Raw genomic sequence first — 21,536 nt, 5'->3', positions numbered from 1 at the left:
AGTCAAAGTTAACGTTTCTATCTTGTCATCTTCAAACTGAAATATTATCTTTATTCCTCTTCACTTAGATGTTCCCAAAGCAGCTGAGTATATCTAGCATTTTCTGCTTTTATTAAATTTATTGCTAATATGAAAATCCATAAAGTGGCAGGTTTTAAGACCTTATCAGGGGTCATTTGTGACCGAATATCTGTTGGGGTGCTTTAATTCTGGTTCATTGCTTGAGCCATGTTGCGTGTTGCTATGGCAGCTGTAGACAATAGGTGCAGGAGTCAGCCATTCAGCTCCTCGAACCAGCACCGCCATTCACTGTGATCTTGGCTGATCATCCACAATCAGTACCCCGTTCCTGCCTTCTCCCCATATCCCTTGACTCCGCTTTCTTTAAAAGCTTTATCTAACTCTCTCTTGAAAGCATCCAGAGAAATGGCCTCCACTGCCCTCGGAGGCAGAGAATTCCACAGATTCACAACTCTCTGGGTGAAAATGTTTTTCCTCATCTCCATTCTAAATGGCCTATACCTTACTCTTAAACAGTGGCCCCCTGGTTCTGGACTCCCCCAACATCGGGAACATGTTTCCTGCCTCTAGCGTGTCCAATCCCTTAATAATCTTATATGTTTCAATAAGATCCCCTCTCATCATTCTAAATTCCAGTGTACACAAGCCCAGTCGCTCTATTCTTTCAACATATGACAGTCCCCCCTATCCCGGGAATTAACCTCATGAACCTACGCTGCACTCCCTCAATAGCATGAATGTCCTTCCTCAAATTTAGACCAAAACTGCACACAATACTCCAGGTGTGGTCTCACTAGGGCCGTGTACAACTGCAGAAGGACCTCTTTGCTCCTATACTCAACTCCTCTTGTTATGAAGGCCAACTGTAGCTTTATTCACTACCTGCTTACTTTCAGTGACTGATGAACAAGGACACCCAGATCTCATTGTACTTCCCCTTTTCCTAACTTGACACTATTCAGATAATAATCTGGCTTCCTGTGGGTACCCGAAGTGGGTAACCTCACATTTATCCACATTAAACTGCATCTGCCATACATCTGCCCACTCACCCAACCTGTCTAAGTCACCCTGCATCCTCATCGCACCCTCCTCACAGTTCACACTGCCACCTAGCTTTGTGTCATCTGCAAATCTGCTAATGTTACTTTTAATCCCTCCATCTAAATCATTAATGTATATTGTAAATAGCTGCGGTCCCAGCACTGAGCCTTGCGGTACACCACTAGTTACTGCCTGCCATTCTGACAGGGACCCGTTAATCCCTATTCTTTGCTTCCTGTCTGCCAACCAATTTTCTATCCATGTCGGTATCCTACCCCCAAAGCTGTAGTTCTTTAATTGGTGACCCTGCAAGTGAGCAAAGACTTTGTTTTGATGGATTCATTGAACATCTTGCCTCCAGAGATGGACACAAAGTATTGGAGTACCAGGATCTCTGGAGAAAATGGATAGGTGACGTTTCGGGTTGGGACCCTTCTAGCAGTTCCTTCTTATTATACCTTGCTTCTCAGCCCAAATCTACACCCTGCATAACAAGACTGTATTCACTCACAAATAAAAGTCTGAAACCACATCCCAGAAACTATCTAGATTTTCAGAAGAAGTAATAATATTATTCAGGTTCTTCAATCTTACTTTGATAATTGAATTCAGTTATTAAGAGCTTTTAATTGTTTTTTCACCTGCAATGTTTTTAACTTTTTGATTAATATTTGCTGTTCAAATTAGTTTGTCATGAAAGAGGAAAGTTTATCCACTATCCTTATGGTGTATTCTTTATAGGAGCTGGAACATTGGGGACAGTTGTTCAAGTGAACTACTGAAACAGAGTCCACTCTCAACCGCAATTCTGCACTATCCTACACACTTGGGACAATTTACAAACTTTACCGAAGCCATTTAAACTACAGACCTGTATGTCTTTGGAGTGTGGGAGGAAACCGGAACACCTGGGGAAAACCCACGTGGTCACGAGGAGAACGTACAAAGTCCATACAGACAGTACCCATAGTCATGATCGAACCCAGGTCTCTGGTGCTGTGGCAGCAACTCTACCACTGCGCCATCATAATGCTTTACTTTAGCCCCATTCCATGGGCTATACTGAGATGATTCATGTTTGAAATCCCACCAGTTGCACAATTGGACATGTAAGCATTTTTCTTCACAGTGTACCCAATATTATCAGAGTGTCACTTCAAACACCCCCCCCCCCCTCTATGTTTGGACAGTAATCGTTACCACGATTATTGACATAAGGTTTAGCAGGAGTGTGCAGCCTCCCACATGTTCAATCATCAGAGATCTTTCCATCCAGCTATGTCAGACCTCTGCCACGTTTCACCATTTACTGTCCACTCCAGCATCAAAGATCGCTCTGTTGCAGAATTGATGAAACATTACCTACATCCCCTTCCATTTCATCAAGGAACCAGTTCCAGTACCTGAATGGCATCTCAGGTACTGGAGCTGGCTGCCTTCCCAGTAGTGTGGGCTGCCTGTGACTGTCCTTGATTGCCCATAAGGGCTTCTATCAGTAAGCCAGACTTCCTCGTCTACAGGAAAGAGTTTCTCCTCCCTCGGTGATCAACTGCTTGCAGACCATCAGAGGATAAGTTCATAAGTTTATGTTCTGGGAGCAGAATTAGATCATTTGATCCATCAAGTTTACTCTTCACCACTTTTCAAAAATGAAGTAAATTTAATTCCTCTCTCTTTCATGCCGATGAATGCACGAGAGAGTGAATGTGTGGACTTTGAAATAGAAGCAGTCCACACCTTAATGGCCAAACACAGTGCCAGGTGCATATACCATAAGCTGCCAGAGCTTGATGCATAAATCACTGATATAAAACTATCCATGTGCTGGGTACTGTTCTTAAAATGAGGAAGTAACATGCCTCCACTTCAACGTCATTCCAGCCAGTATTTACATAGAAAATAGGTGCAGGAGTAGGCCATTCGGCCCTTCGAGCATGCACCGCCATTCAATATGATCATGGCTGATCATCCTAAATCAGTACCCCATTCCGCTTTTTCCCCCATATCCATTGATTCCTTTAGCCCCAAGAGCTAAATCTAACTCTCTCTCGCTAACCCTCAGTTCACATCTGCAAACTGTGGCTGAAACTTATAGGATAATGAACCTGGAAGAATTGGCAATTTAAATCATTTTAGTCCCAGGCATCTTAATTTCATAAACTCAGCTGCTTGTGACATTGCAATGAATCCTGCGTTCACGTGCAAACTCTTGCAAATTGTTTTTCCTCCAAGATATGATAGAGCAAAGTTGTATTTATAGCATTGCTACATCATGGTTTGAGTTCCAATTAGTTTTTTGTAAATATTGTGTGTTTTTGTACCGCTTTCAAGGTTTATCAACCGCAGTGTTTAATGGCTTACGTTTAGGCTTAGTTTAGAGATACAGCATGGAAACTTGTCCCACCAAGTCCACACCAACCATCGATCACCTGTTCATACTCATTCTATGTTCTCCCACTCTCTCTTCCACTCCCTGCACACAAGGGGTAATTTACAGAGGACAATCAACCTATAAATCCGAATGGCTTTGGGATGTGGGAGGAAACCGGATGGAGCTCCTGAAGGAAACGCACATGGTCACAGGGTGAACTTGCAAACTCTGCACAGACAGGAGCCGAGATCGGGATTGAACCTCAGTCTCTGGTGCTGTGAGGCAGCATCTCTAGCAGCTGAGCCACGGTGCAGCCTTGACGCATTAAATTGCCGTTGAAATTTTAATTTAACAGAAAAGTATAACAGGCTAGTGCGCACGGAAGGATAGGATAAAGAAATATATCGGGAGAATTAGATCAAACACTGTGTGGGTGGAGGGCTTATTATGTTGGATAATTAAAGTTCTCCTCATCCTGATTTTCAAAGCCTTCGAACATCTATCTCTAATCAACCTCTAACTTAAAATCCTCTGTCATCTCTGAGCTCTTCCAATACTTGCAAGGAGTGGATGGAACTACCTGTGCCTTGAGCTCTGAAATCCATTCCCTTAACTTCTCTGCCTCATCTAGGGCAGCACAGTAGCACAGCAGTAGAGTTGCTGTCTCACAGCGCCAGAGACCAGGGTTCGATCCTGACTTTGGGTGCTGTCTGTATGGAGTTCGTACATTCTCCCTGTGACCATGTGGGTTTTCCTCGGGGGCTCCGGTTTCCTCCCACTTGTCAAAGAATAACTGGTTTGTAGGTTAATTGGCTTCGGTAAATTATTGCTAATGTGTAGGGTAGCTGTAGTGAATGGGGTGATCGCTGGTCAACGCGGACTCAGTGGGTCGAAGGTCGTGTTTCCATGCTGTATCTCTAAAGTCTAAAATAAACTATTTGAATGGAAAAAAAAAAGCAAAACATGCAAGTTATAGAAGTGTGAAATAAAACAGAAAAATGTGGAAATGGTCAATAGGGCAATTAACATCAATCAAAAGGAAATTGTTATCTTTCCAGGTGGGGCACATCAGTGGAGTGAGAAATGATTAGCATTGATAAAATGTTTAAGAAAGAACTGCAGATGCTGGAAAAATCGAAGGTAGACAAAAATGCTGGAGAAACTCAACAGGTGATGCAGCATCTATGGAGCGAAGGAATATGTGAAGTTTCAGGTCGAGACCCTTCTTCAGACTAAATGGTTTGTTTGTGCTCAATAGCACTTGGGCTTGGTTTGGAAGGTGGACTTTCCCTGCAGTTCCAGTACAGGCATCAGGTACTGGTTTCTCTGAAGTTTGCAGCTAAGTTTATAGCTAAGATAGACACAAAATGCTAGGGTGACTCAGCAAGACAGGCAGCATCTCTGGAGTTGTTCAGCTCAGTCTGAAAAAGGGTCTCAACCCGAAAAGTCACATATTCCTTCTCTCCAGATATGCTGCCTGTTCCGCTGAGTTACTCCAGAGTTTTGTGTCTTATCTTCGGTTTCAACCAGCATCTTGCAGTTCCTTCCTACACTATAAACCTTATAGCTGGTTGCCCTGCTGCTCAGAACAATCACCTGCATTAACTCCCCATCCATCTAATACAGCATAGCAGTCCAACATGTTTTTGGGGTCATGGATGTGGTCTGAATGGGATGGACAGAAAAAAGAGAATATAGAAACAGCTGTTAAAAATGAATCAAATAAATCTTTAACTGATTTCCTTTGCCCCACCCCAGATTTCAAAAGCATTTCTATTTCAGGAACTAAGTTTCCCTGAGAATCGTGGAGATTGCAGAAGAGAGGAAACGATTCAGCACAACATCTCTGTACCCGGTCTAGGTTCTAGGAATTTTTTTTTCCGCTGAACACTTGTGTTCTGTATTATCTGGACTTTATTAGTAGCAATTATGTGAAATAATTTATAAGCTGTGGTATGCTCTGGAAGTAATGGCTACAAGCTGCTAAACTCAAGGCACATCCTTTAGGGCCACTAAGGTTACAAACACCTTAAGAATCCTACAGCATAACTATTTGAAAAACCTGCAGCCAAAAAGGTTTTGGCAACAGCTGGGAGGAAAAAGTTGAAATGACATGATTAGGAACAGACTGTGAACGCATTCCCTGGAGCAGTGGGATAAAATAGCTCCTCATTAGTTCACCAAGGTTTCCACTGCATAAGAGTATAAGATAATGCCAGATTAAACACTAGAGATCTGCATCCTTTTCTTTTAAAATAGTTTGTTTTTGTTCAGAACTCAGCCATAGAGAAGTCTTCTAAATCCCCATGTGCCCATGAATATGTTAGAATAGTGTTGTATATCTTGGGTCCTTGCTGTCTTTTTCTAAATTTTAGAAAAGCCAAGCTTTAAAACCACTGATATGATTTTCTCTTGGCCATCCAGCATTGGGCAGCACACTGGCACAGCAGTAGAGTAAGTTGCTGCCTTACATTGTCACAGACCCGGTTTCGATCCTGATTACGGGTGCTGCCTGTACGGAGTTTGTACGTTCTCCCTGTGAGCACGTGGGTTTTCTCCGGGTGCTTTGGTTTCCTCCAACACTCCAAAAATGTACAGGCTTGTAGGTTAATTGGCTTTGGTAAAGATTATAAATTGTCCCTAGTGTGTAGGATAGTGCTAGTGTACGGGGTGATCGTTGGTCAGTGTGGACCAGAAGGCCGAATGGCCTGTCTCTGCGCTGTATCTCTAAACTAAACTAAACTAACATCAACATCCCTACCAAATTCATGCACGGTACCTTGTATCATTGTTGCTTTGATCATTTATTCACTCCTGTTGCCCTATCACTGATCATAATCTTTGCTTCCTTCCCTGGTCCTGTAATTTGAATTTTTTAAAGTCTAACACATCCACTTTGAAAGAGAGATCATCAAACTGAATTATTGAACAAGCATCCGAAGTACTTTGGGTAACATTAGCACTTGTTCTCAAACCTTGTTAAATGTCATCCTATTTAGGGTTTCCAACGGCCTGTCCAAGAATCTTCTGACCCGCAGACCAAAACGGCTCTGTGGTACATGTCACTAGATAAAAAAACATTTAAGCATTAACCCAAGTTTTATTTTAAACTTTTACATTTTGTTGTAGTTTAGCTGCAAAAATATTGGAGGAGAGGGGGAAAGTGAGTTTGAATATCAATTTAAAAAAAACAAGACACAAAATGCTGGAGTATCTCAGTGGGTCAAAAAGGTCTGATGAAGGGTCTTGACCCGAAACATCACCTATTCCTTTTCTCCAGAGATGCTGTCTCACCCAGAGTTACTCCAACATTTTCTGTCTGTCTTCAGTGTAAACCAGCATCTGGAGTTCCTTCGTGCACAAATTAAGAAAAGCTAATTGGGTTTCCATGGGAAAATGGCGGATATTTGTCTAATGGTGAGTTGCAAGGATTTTTGGGGGGAAATGGAGGCGGCGTGTACAGCAGTTGGAGACAAGCTTGCGATCAAGTCCACCGGAATAAGTCCATTCACAATTGGCAGATCTAGAGCAGCTGACTTTTCCAACATTGTGTTTTCACTTTATTAAATTAAGTGCCTGGTCAGCATAGGAACCACAGCAGCAAAGGAAACCAACAGCTTTACAAGAACTGACATGACTACCCCCCACCTAAATAAAATATTTGACTTCTCACTAAGTGTCCTCGATGTAAGCCAGGCAATTGCACAGTAGATGTGGCAGGACACTCCCCTTTACTTTAAGCTGCCACTGCACGCAACAGTCCTTCAATCTTATTATTGAAAGTAAACCCTATCTTCAAAGTATTCTCGGGGTAGAATTTGTTTCCAGAAGTTCCTGGTAGCTTAGTGAGGGGCTTGGTGGATTGATGCGGGGGTGCTGTTAAGCACGTGGTATGCACTGATCTTTAGTTGCATTTCCAACATTTAATTGTGCCTGTTTTTTGCACATGAAAGGAAGTAACATTCACACACGTTATAAAAAAAGAAACATTCTCTCTGCCATTTGGATTTAATTTAATGTAACGTGCCAGTATTGGGATTTTTTTTTAATAAACTATGAGGCAGGCTGGAGTTTGAAATAATCTACTTTGGGAGGGTTAACTCATTATTCAGGCCTATTAATATTCAGGCATATTATTAAAAGTCTGGGGTGGGTGGGCAGGAGCAATATGCAGAAAAGGACCCAGAAGGCCAACCATGGAGGGAGAAGCGGAGTGAGTGTTTCAGGTTAATGACAAATGATAAATCAGGTTAATGATAAAATATTACCCCGTTGATCATCAGTTCACTTTACTGAGTGTTTCATCCAATTTCCAACTTTCAATTGTGCTTGAGTTACAGATTAATTGTTCAAAAATATCAGCTAACCATTAATAGAATCTGTTTAATAATTTCGGAGGTACAGTTTTCTGGCGATCAAGCTTTACTTTGCAAGGAAAAGCAATGCATGTATGGAGAGATTAGAAGGATGTGGAAGTAATGAGTTGAGCAGTAATTAGATGATAAAGCTTTAACATTGGCCAGTGAGCTAAATGTTTCTGTGGGCTTGGTGTATGGAGGATTCATCTAATTTGTATTATGGTCATTTTTCAGTGCTGTTTAAATTTAACACAACTTACATATTCTGGAGGCTCTGATCCAGCTTGCTTCCTGAGTGATTTGCAGCTGATAATCTTTTCAGTGGCTGTCTTATTGAGGATGGGTAATCATACAAAAAGCCTGAGTGCTTCAAATAACAGAAATACAACCAAATTTTGTTGTGTGAGGTTGAGCTCCTGAACTTGGGTTGTAAAATAACATATATTTTAAATGGATTGGAGCCAGTGTACATGGCTTAACCAAAGTCATGCATGCTGCTGTAGATTGTGGAGCATTGCCCTATAACTGACAAAATATCTTCAGCCTGAAACATGAATTCTGTTTCTCGTTCCACAATGACTGCCTGACTCTCTGAGTGTTTCTAACATTTTCTATTTCAGATTTTCAGCATCTGCAGTCCTGTTGATTTCCAAAACTGGCCCTAAGCTACTTTGCTTCCTTAATGGGAAATGCTTTTCGTGTCAAGACAAACTTTTCCAGACATTTATAGTTTTCAAGAGAGAGTTGGATTTAGCTCTTAGGGCTAAATGAATCAAGGGATATGAGGAAAAAGCAGGAAAGGGATACTCATTTTAGATGATCAGCCATGGTCATATTGAATGGCGGTGCTAGCCCAAATGGCCTATTCCTGCACCTATTTTTCTATGTTTCTAGTCTCAAAATTCTCTTTATTGCACTTGTCCCAGTTTTGGTTAATTTGAGTCAGTTTTGGTTAGCTTAGGTCAGTTGCTGTAAAGCTAATGTATTGCAACACTTGGGGAAAGTTCTTACTCCAGGCACCTCGCGTTTTACACGGGGGTTACGTGCTTGAAAAGCAGTGTGCAATTCAAAAACTCGTAAATTAAACACATACGTGACTATGCTGTAAACAGCAGAACTTTTGAGCATGTTATTCCAAAAATATGAGTAGGTAAATCAAGCTTTGGTATTAAAGGAACAAGTGCATTATTTCAAATACGCAGAAATACAACATGCATAAAATGCAAGGTACTTGGAATTTGATATCTCTTGATTTAGAATGGCTGGTCAATGATTAAAATGGCTAATCGATGACTTTTATGTTTCCTAACAGGTTGGTAATAAAGTAATATTCTTGACGAGTTTTGTGGGAAATCGAGGTACTTTCACTAAAGGTTACATGGCCATGATCCTGGATGTGGAGTTTCTTTATCATCTAGTATACACAATAATATCTGTCATGGGGCTTTTTGCCCATGAATTCTTCTACAGTTTGCTGGTATGTGTTGAGGAAGGTTCATTTAATTTTACTTCCGATATAAAATCTTAAATGTATATTTTGACATGATTATATCTCGTGGCCGTAACAAGCTTCAAACTTGGCCGAACTATTCAGTGGGAAGGATGTACAGTACAATGAGTTAATTTTCTATTCACAGATGATAAAGATCAGATCATTGGCTTGTCTCCAATGTAATTGGTTTCATGTGGTACTGTAACTTAGGCTGGATCATAACATAAAGGGCACTATTCGGCCTGCTTGTTTTCCTGAAAGAGGTGTCAAATTAAGCCTCACGTGGTATGCAGTTTTGATCTCCATAACTAAAACAAAATGATATTCTTAACAAAAGGCTTCTGAAGAGAGATCAACCACATCTCTGTTTAAGAAAGAACTGCAGATGCTGGAAAAATCGAAGGTCGACCAAAATGCTGCAGGAACTCAACGTGTGAGGCAGCATCTATGGAGCGAAGGAATACACAACGTTTCGGAACGAGACTCTTCTTCAGACTCTTCTCCCCATAGATGCTGCCTCACCCGCTGAGTTCCTCAAGCATTTTCGTCTACCTTCAACTAATCACCTTAAGTTTAGAAGAATAAAAGGAGACCTCTGCAGTGTACAAAACTCCGATGCGGATCAGCAGATTAGATGCCGAGAAGGTATTTCCCCTGGCTGGGAATGGTGCTCTCAGCACTCAGAGCAAGATGTGTTGGACTGAGATGAGGAGAGATTCCTTCATTCAGTGTGGTGAATCAGTAGAATTCTCTATAACAGAAAACATTGGAGGCCAAGTCACCAAATATACTTAACAAGGAGATAGATGTCCAGGCACAAAAGGCATCAAGGAATATGGGTGGGAAGAAGGTATTGAGACAGAGGTTTGCCTATTATCTTATTGAATGGTGGAGGAAGTCCACCATAATCTACTGATCTCTATAGTTTCCATGTTTCTATCCCTATCCTTCCCCTTTAGCTTTTCAAGTTATTTTATTTTTTCTTGCCTTGTGCAACAATATATCGGACCTAATTGGATCAAGATAAAAGGACAAACAATATATAAGCAAATACTAATATAGCACTTTTACATAGTATAAGCAAATCCTCAAACAACTTTTACAAAGGGAAGGAATAATATAGGTTTAATTAAATTTTAACTATATTTTTTCATGTGACAATCGAAGAAGTGTGTTAACACTACAGGAAGAATTGTCTTGGCTGATAAATTCTGAACTGCAATTACGAGAGTTGATTGGCCTTTCTTAACAGTTTTTGTTTAACATTAACTGTTAAATAGATTTCTTCTTGAGGCAGCTGGAGGATAGGAATAATAAAGCCTGTGTTTATTTTTCAGCTTTTTGACCTGGTTTACAGAGAGGAGACATTATTGAATGTCATCAAGAGTGTCACTCGGAATGGGCGCTCCATCATTCTGACCGCTGTACTGGCGCTCATCTTAGTCTACCTGTTTTCTATTGTTGGCTTTTTGTTTTTCAAAGACGACTTCATCCTGGCAGTGGACAAGGTGCCAAACAAGACCTTTTGGGCAGGTAAAATCACCATATTGAGCAAATGGGAGAACTGTGCTTTCAGGTGGAGTAAGTTCTTGCAGGGTTAGGGCTTTTGCTCACATAATTCTAAATGCATTTTCAGCTATAAATGTAACAAAAACCTAATGCACAGGTGCCGTTAGTTTACTGGAAAAGTTGAGCTTTATAAAAATTAGTTTAAAAAGGAAAGAAATATAATCATTGGGCAGCAAGGTGGCGCAGCGGTAGAGTGCTTGCAGAGCCAGAGACGCGGGTTTTCATCCCGATTACGGGGTGCTGTCTGTATGTATTTTGTACGTTCTCCCCATGACCGAGTGGGTTTTCTCAGTTCTTCAGTTTCCTTCCACATTCCAAAGACGTACAGGTTTGTAGGTTAATTGGCCTTGGTTTGTATACTTGGTATAAGTGTAAATTGTTCCTCGTATGTGTAGGATATTGCTAATGTGTGGGGATCGCTGGCCGGTGCGGACTCGGTGGGCCGAAGGGCCTGTTTCCACGCTATATCTGAACTAAACTAAACTAATCTCATGTGTTGCGTCTAGTTGTGGGTGACACACCCCAAGGGAACTATTAGCCTTGGTGTGGGTCCAGTGTAGATGCATCAGAATAATCTATTCCAGGCCTGCCACTGTTACCTTATGAAAATCATCGCATAAACATTAACATTAGCCCTTTGGAGTTTGGAAGGCAAAGCACTGATCAAATCAGGACCTTAAAAATTATATTTCTTACAGTGGGCATTTACAAATGTTTCCTTTTGCCCAATTATACCTAGAAGGATGGGGAACAATTTTGAAATTAGAGCTATCCATTCCGAAGTTTTATCTGAACTACTTTATCATGCATAAGGAATTTGGACATTGGTCAGTGGAGATCTAGAACATTTCTGTTGTGCAAGGGATACAGATCAAAATTAAGTAAATGTAATTGAAGTCTATAAAGCTTTAGCTGAATATTATTAGACTGAATAGCCTGCTTCTGTTCTGATGTAATCGAGAAATGTTACAGTCCTAAGAATTACCCTGTGCAATAATTGTGATTTGGAGTTGCAAGCTCTATATTTTGAGTCATCTAGATATGGCAGTGTTTATAATCAAACACAAATCTAATCTTTTACACAGACTGTAGGTGACTGAATAATTTGTTCACAAATTAAAGCACATAAGAAGCCATTGTGTTAGATAATATTAATAAAACTCAATCCCTAATCTTGATGTTCCCTTGCAATGCACACAATAAATCTAATTACCCTTATTACCCCATGAACATTATTGCCATTTAAAGGCCTTGGATTCTAGCTGGCAACTATGCTGTTGGAATTGCTGAAAATAAAAATGGAAGTACTGCAGCATTAGTGCATTTTGAAGGACATCATTGGGTGAAATAATTGTGAAGTTTAATACTAAAAGTAGAAAACTTCTTAAGCATAAATGCCGAAGTTGCAGTAGATTAAAGAACAAAATCTAACAAATGCATACTGAGGTACATGTTTCCAACAGGCAAAGAGCAGCATATGTTATTTGTGTCCTTTAGCAAAGAGCCAAGTTCACTTGATCAAGATTAAATCTACTCTCAAGGTTAAAAAGAGATGAAGGCTGAGCCACAGTATAATGGAACTTAAGTAATATTATAGGTGCTCAAAGCTGAGAGGATTAGGTGTCCCAGTGTACCATCCAATACTTTCTAAGGTCCGTGTTGTTCCTTCAACTTAGGCAAGGTTAGAATTTTGGGGAATTGAATGCAAGCTGTTGGAGTCAACACAAGCTCATATGAAATGAGATACCACACTTGCTTATGCTGGGAAATCCTGGGCTCCCTAAGAACGGTTCATATAAGCCAGAAAATCAGCAGGGGTAAATTTTCCTTCAATCTATAATTAACCTGTTGTGTTAATGCTTTGCCAATTTTATTTTAAATCAGTATTATGTTTGAATCCCTGAGGTATCCACCTAAGAAATTTAGGATATAAGCATCCCACATGGACTCTGCAGTGTATGTCTTAAGTACACTCTCCATTCACCCAAGTCGAGAGAACATCTAGGTTCTGCTGTTTGCAATTCAAGAACCCAAGTGTTTTCAGCAATGCTGCTGGGGTGTAGCGAGAAAATATCAGCATGGAGTTATTTTCCTACAACTACTTAAGTTGGAGAAAACATTTCTAGTAGTGATGAGCCTTATTTGGAATTACTTCCTCCTTTATCTCAGGGCTGATTAAACCTTTGGATTTGGAAGGCAATTGCTTTGGTCCCTGCCCCCTCCAACCCATCATCTGATCATCCACGCCCCCAGCAGATCATATCTGTAACTAATTTTTTCCATGATCTCCAATCTGTGTAAAGATGATTCAGGAGGATGCACATTCTGCCGTACAAATGTCTTGGGTGTCTCCTTCACAGAGAGTGTTGGAGCCTTACCATCACCAGGCTAAGCCAGAGACCACAAAGTAAATTTGTGCATTATGGATATATTTCAATATCATATATTTTGAATTGAGACCAACAAGACTGGCATTTAGCCTCCAGGCTGAATTGAAGTGTGAATCCCAAGAACTTTCATGTAATGTAGGTCAGTAGATGTTGACCTAAAATGTTTTAAATATTTTTATCTGACACAAAATAAAAGCAGAGCATGGATAGGTGATGTCTGAAGAACAGTCTCAACTTGAAAGGTCTCCTATCCATGATCTTGAGAGATGCTGCCTAACCTACGGAGTTACTCCAGCACTTTGTGTACCAAACAAAGGCAGTTGTGATTGTTTTACGGTCCATCACCATGAAGCGAAAAGACAAATTGATGGAAATGTTGTAGATTCTGAAGGGGCCATGACAGGATGGATGTGTCCTCTGATTGAAGAATCTAGAGTGAAGGGTCATTTTAAGGCAGAAATTACTTTCTTTTTCACTCGGAGGATTTTAGGTCTTTGGCAACTATTTGTGCCGAATAGCAGTGGAACTAGCTTTCACATTTTTTTTAAAGGCTGAGATAGTTAGAATCTTAGTGAACAAGGGCCTATAAGGTTTCCGGGGAGTAGGGGTGGGTGTGGGAAATGCAGAATTGACATTAGCTATCATAACCACGATCCTTTTGAATGTCAGATGGGAGCTGAGAGGCTACTCTTTCTCCCAATTTGTTTGTTGAACGATTTCGTTTTTAGTTTTAGAGATACAGCGCAGACCCAGGCTCTTCAGCCCACCGAGTCCGCACCGACCATCAATCCCCGCACACGAACGCTATCTTACACACACTAGGAACAATTTACAATTATACAAAGCCAATTAACCTACAAACCTGAACGTCTTTGGAGTGTGGGAGGAAACCGGAGATCTTGGAGAAAACCCATGCAGGTCAGGGGGAGACCGTACAAATTCTGTACAGACAGCAGCCGTAGTCAGGATCGAGTAAGCGTGTTGGAGTATAAATCTGAATAACATCCATTAATCCAGAAAACCCGCTGGTCCGCCGCCACCAAAGTCCACCGAGTGTGAGATTACCAGAGTTTTATTTAGTTTTATTTCTCTGCCCCTACACCAAGGTTAAAGGTGCAGAAGCTGGTTCTGAGGATAAGTGAGCAGTTTAACAATACAATGGCATGGTGAAGGTTGCAATGCATGAAGCAGAAGTACAAAGAGCAGTCTTCTGCCCACAACAATTTATATTCTTTAGCAAAGGATGTTTGGTGTTCCCTATTGTTAGCTTGATGTAACGACACATGACGTCAATGGAGCCGCAGCTCTGACCACATGGTTGGACTTGGGAACAAAATAAAACTGGAAGAAGTGATTTAGAAAATGTAATGAGTCGAGTCGTACACACGTCAAGATACAACAGATATTTATTAAAGTCCACTTGCAGCATCGGTCTGCAGGACATTACGGTAACTAGCAGCTACTCAGACAGACAGGCGGAGCAACTACTAACAAGCACTACAATTGGTTAGTAGGAAATAACCAATCTACAGAAAATACCCTTGACATATTTCTACAAAAAGATGCCTAATTGTCTTTCAACTTTCAACAGAAACTCCTGGCTCCTGTATATTTCTGTTTGTAACAGTTGGTGAAGGAACTCGACAGTCTTTAATAAATGCTTAGAAAATGCATGCAAGATAAAGTGATCAGTGCAATCTCAGTGAGTAATCTCACTGGCAGTTCCCTCCAACATCTATAGGGGAATTCCAGTTGGGTAAAACTGATTGGCACTTCTGTTCTTCAGCCGTGCCTATTCTGCTGATCAATATGTATAAATGTTCCATATCGACATAAATGGTTAAATCACCCTGTTTCTCCAAGACCTGAGTAGGCTAAGTTGAATATTAGCTTGCGTTTGCCTACCTATTTTCAGGAATATACATCGAATGAAAGAGCAAACCATTTAATGGGAATTATTGATGGAAACTCAAATTATCAGCCGTAAACTAAATTGAATATCAGTCAAGTAAATGGCAGAGTATGTTTTAACCAACTTTTAAACTAATTCCTTCACCCTCTTTCTCATAAATGTTGAGTTAAATAAACGTTAACCAGTTGTTCCATAATGACCAAATATGATGATGCCAGTGCCCTAACTGGCATATCTTCTGTGATTTTCTTTTAAGCTTGTATTCAAGATAGTGGGCCTCACACTGTATTGTGTAATGAAACTGACATGAAGTGAGATGTGAATTTAATGTTCTGATCCTGTGAAACTCTTGTCATCATCCACTATTTAAAGACGGCACAAATACTTTATAGCGTGTGCTATTTCTTCACGCATGAGAAAACCATATTTTTATTGTCCCCTAAACTAAATAGTGTTGATCTAATGTTTGTTTCCCGCTTGTTACATTTCTTCAGAAGATGCTGCATCACTGTCTGAAGAATTGCTTACCGCCGATGTCTGTCGCCTGGGCAATGGAGAGAACTGTTCAACACTTTACTCCATGGAGAGTAACGGTAAGGTGACTTTAGCTACTCTGTTGGATTGGCAACATGAACCTACTTATTGTGGCAGTGAGTTAGGAGTAAGGCTATTTCCTGGTGGTTGTCGGTCTTAAGTGGGCTCAAATCTGATGTAAAACTTGTTCTCCATCAGAGTTGCTTGCTGAGAATGAAGAGGACTCGGAGCACACCTGTGAAACTCTGTTTATGTGTATCATTACTGTACTCAGTCATGGACTGCGAAGTGGAGGAGGAGTGGGAGATGTGCTCAGGAAACCTTCCAAAGAGGTATGGACCAACTGCTTAGTGAACTAATAATCATTAGACTCAAACACCACAGCACCATATCATATGCAGGTCCACCACCGATTTTCCGGCACCCTTGGGTCCAGAGCCTTTCCATTTTGCCAGACCAACAGAGGTCATGGCCTCCAAGAGGAGTCCAACGGTACTGGAACGGCCTGCCTAGGCCACCAAAGGACCAATATACGGGCCCGCAATGCTGGCCTCAGAAGTCAGCTATGAGAACGGATCTGCCGACACTGGTCAGGCCGTTAACGTTCCAGAGCCCCGGCCGGAAGAGACGAATTTGATGGGAGTTGGCTATGTGAACAGACCTGCAGGCTCTGGCCGGTCCAGAGCTCCAGTCGCAGGTGGCAAATTCGACCTGCCGATTTATGCGGACGTCCCGATGAAGTTGAGATCGGCTGTCTTACCAACCCTAAGCGCCACATTTTCGGGGGAACTTTCAGAAGGGATTTCAAGTGCGCTTTCGTGATTCCAGATTAAAGGAGGCGCCGGACTATCGGTTGCTAGGAAATTGGTGGTGGATCTGTATTGTACTGATACCTAAAGTAACTAGTTACTTTTGCAATCCAAGGATCTGATATTGCTTCCATTTGATATGCGGTGCAGTTTATAGAGCATGTTCCCCTCTCCAAATAAACAACCTGTCAATAATTTACAGCATAACATTGTTATAGTGCATTCAATTGAATTTTAATCATTAACCTTTTTACATAGCCAGATCTCTCTATTTAAATGTTGTAGGGCTTTTTGAGGTTCAATAATTAATACTGTGTACTCCTTGTTAAGTCATCTGTTTGTATCTGTTAAAAATACCGACTTCTTTCACAAATGCTGCAGCACAAGCTTTATTACTTAGTTCAAGGATGTACAATTCACACATCATCTGAGTGCTTTAATTGGCTTGGAGAAAATTGAGCCAGTGTGTCAAATCTACGGATGTGTGAAATTCACTATAACTAGATGTCCTCTTTAGGTTGACAAACTGCCTGTTCTGCAGCCAAACTTGCGAATGATACAGCAGTGGGTGGATTAGCAAGTTGTGAGGAAGAGACAAAGAATGTAAAAAGGGATATAAATCACATAATTGGGTATGTAAGAAGTTAGCAGAGAATGTGGAAGGAAGGAAGAATGAAAAATTAAATTACTATTAAAATGGAGTGACAAAACAGAATGCTATGGTTCAAAGAGACCTGGGTTGCTTGTACATGAAGCATAAGATGCTAGCATACAAGTATAGAAGCAATTATGAATGCTAATTGAACTGACCTTAATTGTACCGGTTATGGAGTATAAAAGTGAGGATGTTTGGATACAACTTTGCAGTGTGTTGATGAGACATTCCTGCAGTTTTGATTCCCATATTTAAGGAAGGATGTTCTTGCTATGAAGACATTGTTTAGTTTAATTTGGTTTAGAGATGCAGCACGGAAACAGCTCCTTCGGTCCACTGGGTCCACGCTGAGCAGCGATCCCCGCACTCTAACACAATCTTACACACGCTGGGGATCATTTACAATGATACCAAGCTAATTAACCTACAAACCTGTATGCCTTTGGAGTGTGCAAGGAAACCGGAGATCCCAGAGAAAACCCACGCAGGTCACGGGGAGAAGGTACAATCTCCGTATAGGCAAGGACCTGTAATGAGGATTGAACCTGGGCCCCTGGTACTGTATGGCAGCAACTGTACCACTGTACCATTGTGCTGCCGTAGAAATGTAGAGATATTCACCAGGATGAATCCTGAGATGGAGGGTTAATGTACAATGAAAGGTCTAGGTTTGGAAAACGGAAAGAGATGGAATGTGGGTGGGATCAAAAGGAATGTGAAAGGAGAACAGCCGATGGGTACAGATGTGGGGTATCTCCACCACACATTGAAGTTTCGAAGAAGAGGCAAAACATTTTCTCTGAGGCCTATGACACTTTGTCCAAATCTTTGTCCAAGCAGCAGTGAAGACACAGAGCCTTTGCTGCAAGGGCTATGGAGTACTGAAACAGACTGAGATTGTTGAGGGATTGAAGGGATAAGAAACTGCCCTGCATTGGAAAGTGGTGCTGCGGCAATCAATCAGCATTGATCTAATTGAATAGCAGAGCAGACATGAGGGGCTGAATGGTTTACTTCCATTTCACTTTCATTGATTCTTATGTTCTGCAGCATTTGTCTGATGTAAAGTCTACCTTCATTGGGTAACTGTCACTTTCTGCAGGAACCGCTCTTTGCTGCACGTGTGGTCTACGATCTCCTCTTCTTCTTCATGGTCATCATCATTGTCCTGAACTTGATCTTTGGTGTCATCATTGACACTTTTGCTGACTTGAGGAGCGAGAAGCAGAAGAAGGAAGAAGTCTTGAAAACAACCTGCTTCATATGTGGTAAGCTCATAAAAGTCATGGGACAGTCTTGCCAGAAAATAATGTTAAGATTCCTGTAAAGTATGTCAAATAGTTTTTGACAGAAACTTAAGAAAATGTCTTGTGAAATTTCAGTCGTCTATCAAGAATTCTCCCAGTAAAGTAGCCGAACCCAACTAATTCATAAAAACATGCAAGTTAAAATATGTTAACTAACATTCTACCGTATAGCCCATACATGACACTCAATTAAGAGATTAAGTTGATGAGTTCTTTTCTTCACTACACTTTGCAATAATGAGGAGGAGGAATGAATTGAAACATGCTTCATTGTGGCTGGGCTAAGCAGATTCATTGCAAGTAGAATGTTTCTCCTGCCTTTGGATCGAAAACAAGGGCTCACAACCTCGGGTTGCAAGGCTAGTCATTCCAAAATGAGATGAGGAAACATTTCTCACTCAGCATTGGTGAGAGTATGGAATTCACTACGATGGAGGCTGTAGGGGCCAAATGACTGATTAGACTATGTAGATGAAGACAGGTAAATGTTCAGTCACATAAGTATAAGGAGAGAAGTAAATGATCGTCCAGGATTGTTTTGAATGGCGGGGTAGGCTGAGTGGGCTACTCCTATCTTCATTTATCCGAATCAAACAGAAAAAAAACTCAAATGCTGGAAATTGGAAATAAAACGTGAATCCACAATTGCTCATTTGCTGGAAGCTCAGAATAATCTACTCATACCAAGAAAACATTGTGTGCAATGCATTTAGGCATTGCTAGAACCGACAATACTGTGCAGTAAAAGCGGATGTTGCAATATCAAACGTTACAAGCAAAAACATAGAGCTGCTGAGGGTGGTGTTAAATGAGGAGTCTACTTTTGGATTACATGATCTTACTTTCCAAATGATACATATATTTCAAGAAATTATGCATAACCATGGTTGTAAAATCTCTAACACTTGAAAATGAATAGACTTGAGGTAAGAGATTCATCTATCAGTTGGGAACGTGCTACATGAATGATGATGAGCTGCTACTATTTACACAGGCTGCACATGCATTTAATCTTAGATTTGTTGATTAGCTCATTTACTTTTCTAGGCTTGGAAAGGGATAAATTTGACAACAAGACAGTGACATTTGAAGAACATATCAAGGATGAGCACAACATGTGGCATTATCTGTGCTTTATTGTCTTGGTGAAAGTCAAGGACTCCACAGAGTACACTGGGCCAGAGAGCTACGTAGCAGAGATGATCAAGGTCAGTAAAAGCTCTGCAATGCAGAGATGATTTTCATTCTGACTGGTATAGCACAATACGTTATGCAGCTGCCACCATGTTAAGAGCACTGGAGGAGAGAAAATCCATCAAAATACTGTATATCAGGTAGATATTGTAGTTTGCATAGAGATACTGGTCCACTATGAAAGATTGCCTATGTGTCAGAGAGTGTGTCACCGTAGGAGTAGTTCACCATTTCCAGTAGCTGATGCCCTTAGTTTCTTCAGATCCAAGCCAATCAGCACAAACCATCAAGCTACCTGCACCAAGGGAAGTTTGTTCAAGGTATCAGTCAATAGTCTTGAAATTAACGAGCAAACTGAATTTTTAAGGCTCCAAGTGATGATTTGCTGTTTTCAATGTTTTAAGAAGAGTCTTTTTCCCTCCTTATTTCACCGAGCAAGAACTGTGATAAGATGTTTTTATTATATTCATTCCAGATATTTGTCTGAAAAGTAAAATGCAATAAATAAAATTAATTCAAAGGCAAGTGTACCAAGATGTTGAGTTCAAGAGGCCAACAGATGATGAAGCTACTTCAAACTCTAGAATGCCATTGGGCATGCAATAAAATGTACGTTTTTTTACCAGCTGAATTGCCAGCTTAGTCCGTGATGGTTTTATTTCCCCTTATCCTTGTGAATGTTTTCTTTTCACCATTTTGGTCATCCATTTTTATCAGGAATTGTGTCTGATGAGTCTGACCGGACAAACTGTGAGCTAGGATTTCACATGGACTGACATCCCGGAGATGCATAGAAGAGGCAATGGAAGCTGGTCTAAAAGCCTCCGTTTTGTTGACATCTTAAATCTTCTTGTAGATCTACTAAAGAAGGAAAGGCGGAGTGTACTTGCAGTCTGAAAAGGCTGAGACCTTCAGTGCGTTCCAGGATGTTCCAGAGCGGATTCCTGGGCAGTATTGTGAAGGATGAGATGCAGTCAGATTGTGATATGGTAACACAAGAACATGGGCAATAGATGCAGCAAGAGGCTACTCATCTCCTCGTTCCATCCCTGCCATTCAGCAAGACTGAGGCTCATCTTTTAGCTTGTTGCCACTTGCCTTCACTAACCCCACATCCTAACATCCATTTTGTCTTGAATAAAATGGGTCTCTTTTGAACGATGGGTCTCTTGGGTAGAGAACTATTGTGGTGGCAGGTGGCTGATCTAATCGAAAAGTCGTCTTCAGAAACAGCACGTTCTTTGTGCTGTTTTGGTCTCCATTACTAAGTAAGAATGGACTTGGAGAGATCGGATAAGATTCCAAACAAATGCAACTGAGTAGATGCAGAGATACTATTTTCCCTTTCAGGAGAAGCTGAAACCTGGGTTAGAGCCTCGCGTTTAACCCTTTTTGACTGTTTTGGTCACTCAGTGAACTGTGCGTAGTTACAATTCTCAGCCTCGAGGCCTGTGGAGGCTCATTGTGCAGTATATTCAAGAATGAGATTGTAAATTATTGGACATTGAGGAAATTGAGAGATATAGAGATTGGATGAAAACATGGATATGAGAAAGGGAGAAGCCATGATCTTGCAATTCTTGCAGTAGGCTTAGGTATTGCTTAGCTTTCGTCTTGTTTTTTACATTCCAATGCCCAAAATTGAAACCCTTTACTACATAGGCTTCATTAGAAAGTTTTAAAAGAACCAAGTGATAGTGGCAGTGACATTTGGTGAAGTTGCCTGCCAGTTATTTGTGTCGTTTCACCACCAGCTCCAAATGTCAGACATCTCTTTGGAGTTTGCTTGGTGTTCAGAATATAAATGCAAGTTCCTCTGGTATCACCAATCTCCTTGAAACTTGCAACATCGCTATTTCTTCCAGAATTATTGTTTTTCA

The 21,536-nt window shown here is 40.9% G+C and overlaps 1 protein-coding gene across 8 annotated transcripts in view; it reads left to right on the top strand.

Annotated features, from left to right (window-relative positions):
* itpr1b (inositol 1,4,5-trisphosphate receptor, type 1b) overlaps positions 1 to 21,536 on the top strand; it is a 380,201-nt gene that overhangs the window by 292,085 nt on the left and 66,580 nt on the right. For all 8 annotated transcript variants that reach the window (XM_055647745.1, XM_055647746.1, XM_055647740.1 and 5 more), the window contains 6 exons: positions 9,107 to 9,271; positions 10,624 to 10,819; positions 15,652 to 15,750; positions 15,890 to 16,023; positions 18,258 to 18,423; positions 19,510 to 19,670. In XM_055647745.1, the coding sequence (XP_055503720.1) occupies positions 9,107 to 9,271; positions 10,624 to 10,819; positions 15,652 to 15,750; positions 15,890 to 16,023; positions 18,258 to 18,423; positions 19,510 to 19,670 (921 nt within the window). The remainder of the gene's footprint in view (positions 1 to 9,106; positions 9,272 to 10,623; positions 10,820 to 15,651; positions 15,751 to 15,889; positions 16,024 to 18,257; positions 18,424 to 19,509; positions 19,671 to 21,536) is intronic.

Source organism: Leucoraja erinacea, chromosome 16 (genome assembly GCF_028641065.1).
Source record: "Leucoraja erinacea ecotype New England chromosome 16, Leri_hhj_1, whole genome shotgun sequence".
Lineage (NCBI taxonomy): Eukaryota > Metazoa > Chordata > Chondrichthyes > Rajiformes > Rajidae > Leucoraja > Leucoraja erinaceus.
The sequence above is the reverse complement of the archived record's forward strand: the minus strand, read 5'-3'. Positions and strand labels throughout refer to the sequence as shown.